The following is a 13,316-nucleotide window of genomic DNA, read 5'->3' as shown; positions in this document are numbered from 1 at the left end:
GATGTAACTTCTAATTTGTGTTGGAGAGGCAAATGTAAGTAATTATAGTTCAGTGTAAAAAGTTCAAATTGAGGTATGTAAAAAGTACTATGGGAGCTTAAAGTTTTTTCTTAGTTTATTTTATATTAGAGAAGGAAGTGGTACGTGGACTTGCCTACCTCCTGCCTTTGCCTTCTTTCTGTCCATTCAGTACCTCTACCACATACCTTTATTAATTGTTAATCTTATATGTTCGTATTAATGAACAGGCACATGATGTTGTGAAACAAGTATGGGAAAATATCCAGTCTGATTTCTGTAGTAACTTATCAGAAATGAACTTTCTTGCTGTTTTTCTTTTCACAGATGCTGCACTTAAGGATGATTGTTTTGATCTTCTGCTCATTGTTTTCCTTGTGAAGTATCACTAATCCATCCTAGAGGTGGTATTCTTTATAAGAATTTGTGAAGGAAAACATAGCTCCCAGCCACTTTTGTGTAATGTGAGCAAACAAAATTTGTAATACAAAATTTTGTTGATTCAAATTCCTTTAATGCCATGATTGTACTAAGTTTAATTCATATTTCCACTGTATGATTGTAATAATGACATTTTACAAATATTGCATTAAGAAAGAATAAGGGTTATTCTGTGACTCATTTCCATAATCTAGAAGTGAAGTAGCATGAGTGCAGGTGGGTTTTTGTTTTTTAAAACTTTTTTTTTTTCTGTAATAATTAAGGTATGCTAGATGCAGCTTTAAAGAAATAGAATAAACCATTATTCTATTTAGATTCTATTTAGATTCTATTCTATTTAGATTCATATTCTATTTAGATATTAGATTCTATCAGAATCTAATAAACCAAATAGATTCTATTGCAGTAGTTATTTTCATTCTCATTCATTTTTTTTCTTTTTTTTTCTTCTATTTCATTTTTTTTTTCTCTCATTCATTTTTAATTTTCCTTAGAGACACTTTGTCAATCAATCTTAGCATATGTCTCCTTTGGATGGCTGCTGTTTTAAACTTTCAAATCTGATCAGAGCTAACATAATGAGACCAGTGTCTCATCAGTAGAAAGTCATTCCATTTTCACCTGCAGTTGTAAAGGTTGGCAGTTCTTTTTTTAAACCAGGTTTCAGTTAGAAATTGCATCTTGACCAATTTCAAATTAAATCTTTTAAGTGCTGGTTTCATCCTAGCTGTTCTGTATAGACAGAAGTAGGAGATTTCATTTAGCCTTGAAGGAGGTTAATTAGTCATAACTCAGTTGCTTCTCATTTTTCTGTCCTTTAGTTATTTTATTTTTTTGTTAGTATATTGAATCTTTTCCCTTTATGAATGTTTCCAAGGACTCTAGTCATATTTTTTTTTAAGTTACTGTAGCTACATTGGAAAAATGAGATGTAAATGCAGATAGTTACATAGTTTATGTACAGAGAGTATGTAATGGTGGGGTGGGGGAGCAAGTAATTACCCGACTTCACATAGTGGGTGGCATTTGAATTGGGGTCAATTTGAAGAACAGAAGAACCTAGACACAAAGCTATGCATAAATTGTGATAAACATGGAAGAGTTGAGATTGGAAAGGAATCATGAAAGCATTATATGCCATTATAAGGATTTTGGACTCTATTCTTAGATTAAAACAAGGGATGAGATCTGATCAGATTTGTGTCCTAGAAAGATTAGTCTACCAATAGGATGGAGGATGGCTTGTGGGAGATAGAACCCTAAATGGCTATCACCAGCCAAAACTATGGGAGTGCATTAGAACGCTCAAAATTGAAAGAGACTAAGTAGAGCTCACTGGCGAGCACCATTTTTGCAGGAGTTGGAAGAGAAAGGAGTCATGAAGACTTATAGGCAAAAAAAAAAAAAAAAAAAAAAAAAGGAAACAAGGGGAGAGTAGAGTTATGGAAGCCAAGAGAGAAGTAGTTTACAGTGTTTAATGCTGCAGAGAAGTCAGGGTGGATAAACTCAGCCAGCAGAAGCCAGATTCCATTTGGTGGAGGAGTAAGACAGGTAATGAGAAACTAGTATTGTTTCAAGAAACTGAGCTCTGAAGAGGAGATCAGAAAACCAGATTTACTAGAACAGTTTTGCTGCAGAACTGTTAAAGATTTTCAGTTGTAGTGCTCATTTAGTTTCTAAAATATTTGGTGGTAATTCCCATTCTTAAATTGGTCATTAGGGAAGTTTAAAAATCCTTCTAGATTGCTTGTCCCCTAAGTTGTTACACAGAGAAGAAACTATTTAGGGAACTGTAATGTTATATCGTAGCCAATTTAATGATCTATAAATGACATATTGTATTAAAACCAGGGTAAAGTACTTGTCTTTTGTTAATTTCTAGGCTGGAGAAGTGAGGTGGAACAGTTCTCATATGTATGAATTAATTTGAATAAAAATTGTAGTTTGGAACTTTGTAGCCATTTCCAACCAAGAAGTTAAGTTTTATGTATTACTATGTTAGAGAAGAAAAAAAAACAAAAGTAATTGGTTTTAGATATCCTTTTCTTCAGGGGAAAATTAGTTTAGAAGATACATTTTGAATACAACTTAAGTTTTTTTTTTATTATTTAACTGCCTTCATTGTCTTAGTTGTATATATGTTGGATGTTAGTATACTTGATGAGCTCTACAATTGTTATCTGTTAGGTTTTTAATACAGTGTTTCTTATTCATAACTTAGTCTTAACTATTAATTGTCAGTGTTCATTTTTTATCTCTTTTTAAAAATTTGAGAGATGACAAGAAACTAATTAAAAAGAAGAAACATTTTCTTCTGATTATCTGAAGTGTAAATTATCCACATCTGTGACAAACCTTTCAGTTTCTCCCTCTTCCTTCAGAAAGGACTCTCTAACATCCAGCTCATTATGGGCTTTCCTGATAACCTGCAGAAGGAAGGATGCTATAACCTAACTAGGTGTAATACCTGTGGATACAACAGGTAATAAGTGACACTAGTGATTTTGTAAGTGGACTATTTATATGCATACTTGTTAATTTTGAAGTATGGGCACATAATGAAAGTGGGCATTAGCAGCACATATGTTAAATGGCATTTAGTAATTTTAAAGTATCAATTCATCTTCCTTGAAAAACATGAAAAAGGGAGACAATTCATCTATAGCCTAATGTGTTTTTGTTAAATTAACCGGAAAATTTTTGGAAACTGGTTTCCTTAATATGCTGTTCAGCTAAAAGTTTTGGAAGATCTCCATCAAGAAAACAGAATTATTCATCAAAAAGTGAAAACTGTGGGGAAGAAACTTTTGAAGATTTACTTTTGAAGTATAAGCAAATACAGTTGGAACTAGAGTGCATCAATAAGGATGAAAAACTAGCTTTGAGTAGCAAAGAGGAGAATGTGCAAGAAGATCCTAAAACACTGAACTTTGAGGACCAAACAAGCACTGATAATGTCAGTATTATAAAGGACTCAAGTAAAGAAGTAGCTCCTGAGGAGAAAACACAGGTCAAAACTTTTCAGGCATTTGAATTAAAACCACTCAGGCAAAAATTGACTTTACCAGGAGATAAGAACCGGTTGAAAAAAGTTAAAGATGGAACAAAACAGCTTTCCCTGAAATCTGACACTACTGAATCTAGTCAAGGTAATGGAATTTAAAATTTCAATTAGTGATGATATTCTTTTTCCTCTAAAGGGGTAACTAGTTATTTTGGTAGTGTACTTCATTGAAATGATTCTGGTGTTTTATCTGTGAATTCTTTTTGCACTTTCTACATAGATAGTCGTATTGTTGGGTGATGACAAGTTTTGTTTCATTCTGATCTTTCACCACTTTTGGCCTTAAGTGCTGGTCAGGACTAATAATACAGTTTTTAACATAAGTGGTAGTGGGCACCTTTGTTCCCTAACTTACGGGGGATACTTTTGCCATTTACTTTTAGATATGATGTTGGCTAAGTTTTTTGTAAGAGTCCTTTATTGGGTAAAGGAGGTGTTCACCCCCACCCCAACCCCCGTTCCTTGTTTGAAATTTTCAGCATGAATGGATGTTGAAGTTTGTCAAATCTTTTTTCTTCATTTATGGAGAAGAGCATCTAATTTTTCTCCTTTAATTTATTAGTGTAATGGATTATATTAATTGATTTTTGTAGTGTTAAACCACCCTTGTATGATTGGGATAAATCCAGTTAGTTCATAATATATCATTTTTATACATCATGGATTTGGTTTGTTAATTTTTTCTTTTCCTCTTTTTTATGAATGTATGATTTATATACAGTAAAAATTTACCCATTTAACTGTATAGTTCTTTGAGTTTTGACATATGCAAGCAGTTGGGTAACCATTGCCAGCCATGACTATTATAGAACAGTTTCATTAACTCCCACCGATTTCCTCATGCCACCAACCCTACTTGGTAACCACTGGTCTGTTTTCTGACCCTATACTTTTGCTTTTTCCAGAATGTCATATAAATGGAGTCTTGTAGAACATTGCCTTTTAACCCTAGCTTCTTTCCCTTAGCATAGTGTATTTGAGATTGATCCATGTGGTTGCATATGTCAGTAGTTCATTCTGTTTTATTGTTGAATGTCCCATTGTATGACTATGCTACAGTTTGTTTATCCATTTCCCATTTCAGGGACATTTGGTTCTTCCAGTTTGGGGCAGTTACAAAACCTTCATAGATAAAGTTTTGCTAATGTTTTGTTTAGGATTTTTCACGTAGGTTCATAGTCTGTAGTTTTGTTCCTTCTTTTTCCTTACAAGTTTTAGTATAAGGTTATGATGCTCAGAATGCGTTGGGGAGTGGTTTCCTCTTTGTTCTCTGGGATAGTTTTAAGGTTGGAATCATTCCTGGGATATTTGGTAGATCTTGCTGGTAAAATTATCTGGGCCAGCCAGCATGGCTTTTTTTCTGGGAAGGTTTTAAACTACTGACTGTTTATGTTTTCTATTTCTGGTTAAGGCAGTTTAGGTAAACAATTTTTCTTGTAATGTGCTCGTTTCCTGTAAGTTGTACAGTTTATACTAAGTTATTCTGAAGAATCTTACCTTTTTATTATCCGCAGCAGTTATTAATTGTGTCTCCCATCATCTTTTAAAAATTTCCCCAGAAATAAGTCCACAGCTTTTAAAACTCATTAATTTTTAGCCTCTCTACTATTAACATCATTTGGGGCTATGAAACTTCTACTTTAGCTGCATCTCAGTTTGTCATTTGTAAATTTTTTTCATTCAGTTCTAAGTATTTTCTAATTTTTGTTATTCTTTGGCCTGTAGGCTGTTTAGAAGTGTGTTTCTTAACTTCCAAAACACGTAGGTTTTTTAGGTGTGTTTTTTGTCATTGAATTCTAAGTCAATCACATTGTCAGAGAATGAGATCTATATGGTAGCAATCTTTTGAAATATTTGTAGAGACTTGCTTTATTGTCTAGTATGTGATTGATTTTTATAACTGTTCTTTGTGTGTTTGAAAGGAATGTTTGGATTGTTAGATCAAGCTTTTATGTTCATATCTTCCTTCTAAGATATGAACATTTTTTGATCTGCTTGATCTGTCAATTGCTGAGAGGCTTGCTAAAATCTGCCAGTATGGTAGTGGATTTCTAGTTTTCAGTTTTTGCTTTAAATACTTTGAGGCTGGGGAATTGACTTATTATTCTCATTATTATGTAGTGATCTCTATCTCTAGTAATGTTTTTGCCTGAAAGACTATTTTGTCTCATGTTAATAGCCACACCATCTTTCTCTTGATAAGTATATATGCTTTGTATACCACTTTCCATCCTTTCAGTCTTTCTGTATCTTCATGTCCCTAATGTTACTTGTACATTGTATGGAGCTGGATTTCATTTGTACTTTAACCTGACAATCTTTGTCTTTTAACAAGAACATATAGTTTGTTCACATTTTTTCATGATTACTGATATTTGTATTTATTTCCTTTTGTTCTTTTTTTTCTGTCTTGCCTCTTTTGACTTTTTTTTTAAATACACCTTTTTTTCTTTTTTTTTTTCTTTTACTCATTTGGAAGTTAGATACAAAGTTTTTGGTCTCATTGATTCCTTTAGGAATTGTAACATGAATTCTTATCAATGTTTAAAGTTAATCAAGTTATTTACCCTCTCCCCCATATACAAGGACCAGTATTTGCCTACCTTTGCCCATGTATTTAACACTTTCTTGGCTCACGCTTCCTTCTATGTCTAGAATCACTTATGCTTAAAATACATTTTTAAGAATTTCCTTTAGTTTGTGTCTGCTATATGAAAAACTTATTTCTGTTTACCCTATTTTAAAGACAATTTTCCTAGGTTTAGAATTCTAGATTAGTTAATTATATTCTCAGTATATTGAAGATATTTTCTGGCTTCCATTGTTGATTTTGAAAAGTCAGCTATCAGTCTTTTTTTAATAAAACATTTTTTTAAAAATAAAAGTATTTATTTATTTTTGGCTGCGTTGGGTCTTCGTTGCTGCGCGCAGGCTTTCTCTAGTTGGCGAGCGGGGGCTACTCTTCATTGCAGTGCACGGGCTTCTCCTTGCGGTGGCTTCTCTTGTTGCAGAACATGGGCTCTAGGCGCACGGGCTTCAGTAGTTGCAGCACGTGGGCTCAGTAGTTGTGGCTTGTGGGCTCTAGAACGCAGGCTCAGTAGTTGTGGTGCACCGGCTTAGTTGCTCTGCGGCATGTGGGATCTTCCCAGACCAGGGATTGAACCCGTGTCCCCTGCATTGGCAGGTGGATTCTTAACCACTGTGCCACCAGGGAAGCCCAACTTCTGTCTTTTCAACCAGACTTCCGGAAAGGCTAATCTACGCTGACTCCTTTCACTTCACCTCTCATTCCTTCTTAACTCAATGTAGTTTGCTTTTCTGACCCTACCAGAATACTGAAACTACTCATGGCATGGTTACTTTGACCTAATTGTAAAATTCATTTTTCATTTTCATTCATTTTTTTTTTTTTTTTTTTTAGAAATTCACGTTCTTTTATTTATTTATTTATTTATGACTGTGTTGGGTCTTCGTTTCTGTGCGAGGGCTTTCTCTAGTTGTGGCAAGTGGAGACCACTCTTCATCACGGTGCGCAGGCCTCTCACCATCGCGGCCTCTCTTGTGGAGCACAGGCTCCAGACGCGCAGGCTCAGTAATTGTGGCTCACGGGCCCAGTTGCTCCGTGGCATGTGGGATCTTCCCAGACCAGGGCTCGAACCCGTGTCCCCTGCATTGGCAGGCAGATTCTTAACCACTGCGCCACCAGGGAAGCCCCATTCATTTTTTATTTCATTCTTACATTTTATTCAAAATTTAGTTGAGCACTTTATTCCAGCCTCTTGGAAGTACATCAGTGGAAAATAGACAGTCATTTATGCCTTCATGGGCTTGCATTTTAAGAAGAGGAGACAGTAAATATGAGTAAATAACAGTTGTAGAGAGAGAAAAAGCGTAGCAGTAAGTAAGTTAGGATGGAGATAGTGGGTACAGGCTGCAGTATTAATGGGTGATCAGGAGAGGCCTGGATTTGAAGGTGAGATTTAAACAAAGGCTTTGAAGATGGTGGGGGAATAGCCAAATGGGGGAAAGAGGTTTCTAGGCAAAGAGAATAAATAGCTGGAGCATTGATTTTCTGACTGTGGTCCTTGGACCTTCTTTACCTGGGAACTTGATAGAAATGCAAATTCTTAGGCCCTACCCCAGATCTACTAAATTGGAAACTCTGGAAATGGGGCCCAGCAATCTATATTTAAGAAGCCCTCTTGTTGATTCTGATACCTGATGAAGTTTGAGAGTCACTGAACTAGAGTAATGACCCTTAGGCAGAAGGGTACTGGCATATTTGTGGAATAACAGGGAAACCAGTGCCACTAAAGAAGAGAGAGTGATGGGGAATGAGTAGTGGGAGAGAAGAGGTCAGGGATAACGGGTTGGGACAGATCATGTAGTATTTTGTAGGATGGTTTTTATTCTGAGTGAAATAGGAGCTGTTGCAGGGTTTTGAGCAAAGGATTGGCATAATTCGTTTTAAATTCTCAAAGGATCACTGCTGCTTTGTTGAGAGTATCCTGTAGGGAGTAGACATATCTGTTATATTCAGTGATGTTTTTCTCACTAATCCTGAAATTTTGGGATTTCTGTGCTACTGTACACATCAGTAGTTTCTTACAATTTTCTGATTTTCCTTTTTTTAAAGAAAAATACTTTTCCTTTGTAACTTCTTAACTGTTGATGTCCTCACTGTTCTCTTCTCCTTGGGTGTTCTCAGTTATTATGGTTTTAGCTACCACTTATATCCTGTCTCTAGCTCAGTTTAGAATTTCAGGTAATAATTTTAAAAATACTGCATGACTGCACAAGACCAATTTTCATTTTGGAAGTATTGAGTAAGAATTGAAATAGAAATATTTTTATAGAGATCCATGACAGTGGTAGGACAGAAGGACCAAACTACATGTTTGGTCAATTAAATCATAACCTGCTTTTATTAATCTTTGTGTAAAGTTAGATTTATGGTCTGAAATTTACGGTTTGTGCTTGTTTTTCAGGTTACATTGTGCTCATTAGGTATCTGCCAGCTTAGTGGATAGTTGCCTCTATGCTCCCTTAAAGGGAGGTGCTGCCACCTTTTATAGACGAAAGAGAGCCTCATTAACTAACAGTCTCTCATGACTAATGACTCATAGTATAGGAGAAAAGTTCTTTCTACATTTATTGTGGAAAGTCTATCTTTGTTTTTTTTCCTTGTTCATTTTTGTCTAATAGTTATTACTATTCTCTTATTCTTTGAAGTATGGTCAGTTTTGTTATAAGGTGACATATGCATTCCTGGAAATCACTACACTGCAGAATTGCACAATAAAAAGCACAGGGCTTAGGGGCAAATGGTGTTAGGGAAAACAACACTCAAAAATCTTGTCAGTGGCACATGAAAAAAGATTGGAATCTAATAAAAACGGTAATGCAGGTTTACACATTAAATGGGTAAAAATGCTTGAAATACTACAATAAATATGTCACTTTACCTTGGAAAAGACCTAAAACGTGCTTGTGGAAGTAGATCTGCAGCTTATGAGTTACTGTGAATTAGAGCAAGGAAGGTTATTTGAAATTGAACAGTAAGTTGCCACACCAGATGGGGATGGGTGTGCATACACAGTGAACTGAAGTAGCTGGTAAATTGATCACCATGTGTGGGATTTGTATATTCCTACATGGATCACCTGGGTGCAGCTTTCTGCATTCTTTTAGTGTTTCTTGGACGCAAATTGTACGTAAGCAAATGTGAAGTTTGTGTTGTCCTCAGATTATTTTCTAATATATCAATCATGTTGCAACAAATTCATATTTCCAAAACAAGCCTTATGGCAGAACTGACCTAACTCAAAGTTTGGTGATTGCCTTGCATTTACTTTTTCTAGGGTACTTGATATAATAATTTTTCTATGTATTGAATAAGTTGGCTATTCTTTTACCAGTAGGTCTTCTTGAGCAATCAAATTAAGATATTTGGAATACTGGCAGTGGTATTATGGAAAAAAAAAAACTAGGCTTGGAGTTTAGACTTAGTTTGAATCCTAGCTTTGCAAATTCACTTGTGTCATCTTGAGGAAAGATTTTCTTAGTTTTTAACTTAATCTGTTTTAGCTATGAAAGTGCCTCTCTCAGTACTCTTATATATGTACTGTAAGTTTATTGTGTAATTTGTAGAGCTGTCATAGATTAGATAATATATACATAAGATTTTGTAATAGCTTAATTAGAAATCTGGGCCCAAGGCTAGAATTCTGGAAAATGTGTGGAAGGACTTAATTTGGTTGATACTTAACCTACTTCTGCTGATGCTTTTCTGAATAAATGGAGGACATTTCTTTTTTTTTTCTTTTTTCTACTTTTTGGCCAAGTCCCGAAGACATTTCTTTAATGAATAAATCCAATACAATCTCTAAATGTTGAATTCATTTCAACTTTTGAGGTCTGAATTAATCATCACATATTCTTTTCTGTGTATTATCTATTCAGTAATGAAGCTTTGTTTCTTGTCTATCTACTCTATAAATTCTGTTCTTATTTGAAATAATTATTTTTAGTTCAGAAGTCATTCTTACTATAGTGCAGTTTTAATTTATAATTTAATATTTTGAATTGTTTTTGCATTGTAACTTTCAGAAATGAGGCTGATGTGGAAAGTTTGTTCAGATTTTCATTCTCTCTAACAACATTCTTTCCTTTTTTGGTTGAGAGATTGAGAAAATGAGACCCTTTAATGAGACCATTTAAAATAAATACTAGTAAATATCATGTAGCATTTTATTTTAAATTGATTGTGGCCATCTTTTAAAGCATTCAAAGTATGCTGTTTTATTTTAAAGGATTAGAAGATAAGGAACAAAATTTAACGAGAAGAATTAGTGCCTCAGATATTCTATCTGAAAAGGTAAGATATTGCTTTGTGAGATTGGATATCTCTGTAAGACTGATTCTTGCACTGCTTTACTCTGTTCTTTTGGAAGGGAAATTCTGTCTTGTTTTTCACTCATTTTTTTTCATCATTGCTATACCTTCATTTGGATATAAGCCTTAAAGATAAGAAAATCTGGAGAGACATCTTGGAGTATCTCCACTGGGTTCAATTAGATTACATTTAATTGAAATGTTATATGTATCTATAGATAATGTTTTTGCTTTTTTGGTTTTTGAAACTTCTAGTTTTCCTCCACAGATTTTCTTTTCCTAATTTTGGGGGATTATGCTGTGTGAGAAAGCTTTGGAGTTAGACAAACCTTGACGTGGTATCCAATTCTAGCTCCTCTTATTAGCTGAGTGATCCTTGTGTAAGCTGTTTAGCCTTTGCTTGCCTCTGTTTTCTTTTCTACAAAATGAGTTTAATGTCATCTGTTCTCTGGGTTGTTGTGAGGTTCAGCAGGATAAAGTACAAGAGCATCAAGCACTGTGTTCGACGTGTAATAGGTACTCACTGGCCCAAGCCTTTTGTTTGTTGAATTAGAGATCTGAAATATCTGCAGTTTCTTCTGTTAAGATTTCAGTTGCTTTTTATGGGTAAACTGAAATGATGCAAAGAGCCTAGAAGCTTTAGGAAAGAGAGGGTCCTGAATTTAAGGATGATAATATAATAGATACACACGTGCGTGCGTTTATATGTGTATGGTTTTGAATATCATAACCATAACTCCGTAGGTAGGTTGACATCTCTCTTACAGATGAACTAAGATTCATGTGCATAGATTAAGTGATTTGCCTAAAGTTACATAGGATTTAGGCATCAGAACAAGGAATTTGAATGAGGCTCAGTGCTCTTGCTGATCAAGTAGCTGCTTTAAGTAGCATATAGTTGAATGACAATCAGTGGTCTCTTTCATTCCAAAAGGGTTAGTAGCAAAAGATAATCAAAGACTTTTAAGTCACAGTGGAACAGTAATGATAGCTTTATTTTACTTAAGCTCTGGATCAGCACTGTCCAATAGAATTTTCTACAATAATGGAAATGTTCTATACCTGCACTCTCCAATATGGTAGCTATTAGCCACATGTGGCTATTAAGCACTTGGAATGTGACTAGTGTGGCTGAGGAAATAAAGTTGTTATTCAATTTTAGTTAAATTTAAATAGCCATACATGGCTTGTTGGTCCCATTTTTGGATAGCATGGCTGTAGGTCTTCAGTACCAAGCAGTAGAATTTGATATGTTTAAGTGACTTAGAGTAAAAAAGACTCATGATAATTTTTAACCTCATTTGTTACATATATTTCCCAAAAAAAGGAAAGGGTAACTAAACTATATCCTGGCTTGGGTAAACTGAAGTACTGAAATATGTGTTGGTAGTTTAATTAGAGATTTATAATAGTCTATATAAGGTTAAACTACTAGGTAGGATCCACTGGTTTTTTTTTTTTTTTTAATGTTTGAGAATTAAATAATTTATTGGATTTAAAAAATGTAATTACAATTCACCGATAAGGGAAAGTTACTGGATAAGCGAGCCTTAACCTTTTTGAGTCTTAGCATCTTTTGAGTCGCCCCTCCTTTTCCATATACACACATAAAGGAAAAACATATACAGCTTTGTGTTTAACTTCAAGGAGTGCGGATGCCAAAGGACCCCTTATTTCCCTCCCACTAAAGTCTCATGGACTCCAATTTAGAACCTCTGCTTAGGTTGCCTGACATTTTCAGTTATATTTTAGCTAAAATGTACATAATAGAATAATTTTTAAAATTAACTCAAAAAAAGTAGAGTGAAAAAATTAAGAAGTTACTTCAATTGGAAAAAAGTTCTCAAACATTTGTTCCTAACCTGTTTTCCTGTTTTAGCTTCCCTGAAGAAGTCTTGGGTGTTCAAAATATTTTCAATATTCAGATAAATATCTGTAGCTTTAGAACATGGAATGCTCAAATATAAGCAAATTTTTACATATTTCTTCCTTTAAAACTGATTTAAAGATTTATAAAATATATATTTTTAAAAGTTTGCAAATTTGAATCTTGACATTCACTGTGCCTGTTCTGTGTAGTACTTGTAAGGCTAGTAACCTCACATGATTATGGAACCACTTCGTTCTTCATTCCTTACCTCCCCTGGGTTGATTTCTTCTTGCATTCACTGCCATGAGATTGCTACTCCTGTTTGGGAGGCAGTTAAATGCCATCTCTAACCCTTAACTTTTTTTTTTCATCATCAGTTGTACCCTCCCCTTCTAACCCTTCACACTTACATATACACATACACCCTCTACAGATTGATCTTCTGTTTGTATTACAGGGACTGAATTAGAGTATAGGGCTATGGTAAGTTATTCAGTTTCCTTATTTTATTTGTATTAATATTTACCATTTAAGTATTTGCCTTAAAACTAACTAACTGATCTTATAAAAGATTTGACTTGGTAATATGTTTAAAGTCAAATAATGGAATTTTTAAATGGCAACTGTTTCTTTTTTAAAGAAGCTTGGTGAAGATGAAGAGGAGCTATCTGAATTGCAGCTTCGTCTTTTGGCTCTTCAGTCCGCCAGTAAAAAATGGCAACAAAAAGAACAGCAGGTGATGAAAGAAAGCAAAGAAAAGCTGACTAAGATGAAAACTGTACAGCAAAAAGTTAAAACCAGTACAAAAACACATTCGGCCAAAAAAGTTAGCACTACAGGTGATCATTTCTGTTAAATTCTTTTAATTGATTTCCTATATCAGTATGGTTTTTAGATTTTAATTCAGAAAGTTTTGAGCTGAGAATTATATCCTGACTAAAGGATAATCCTATATAAATGAACATAGAGGAGCAGCTGTATATATGACTTAATAATGAAAAAAAAATTGTTAAAGCTCTTATTTTCTTG

At 34.3% G+C, this 13,316-nt stretch overlaps 1 protein-coding gene across 2 annotated transcripts in view; it reads left to right on the top strand.

Annotated features, from left to right (window-relative positions):
• Positions 1-13,316, top strand: part of ZFC3H1 (zinc finger C3H1-type containing) — a 47,239-nt gene that overhangs the window by 1,428 nt on the left and 32,495 nt on the right. Inside the window, exons 2-4 of one of the 2 annotated variants that reach the window (XM_082351555.1) lie at positions 3,192-3,608; positions 10,336-10,400; positions 12,928-13,126. In XM_082351555.1, coding sequence (XP_082207681.1) covers positions 3,192-3,608; positions 10,336-10,400; positions 12,928-13,126 — 681 coding nt within the window. The remainder of the gene's footprint in view (positions 1-3,191; positions 3,609-10,335; positions 10,401-12,927; positions 13,127-13,316) is intronic. The other variant, XM_082351556.1, reaches the window with a different exon arrangement.

This window comes from Balaenoptera borealis, assembly GCF_965194805.1.
Source record: "Balaenoptera borealis genome assembly, chromosome: 13".
In the NCBI taxonomy this organism is placed as follows: Eukaryota; Metazoa; Chordata; class Mammalia; order Artiodactyla; family Balaenopteridae; genus Balaenoptera; species Balaenoptera borealis.
This window is presented reverse-complemented; position numbering and strand designations above follow the sequence as displayed.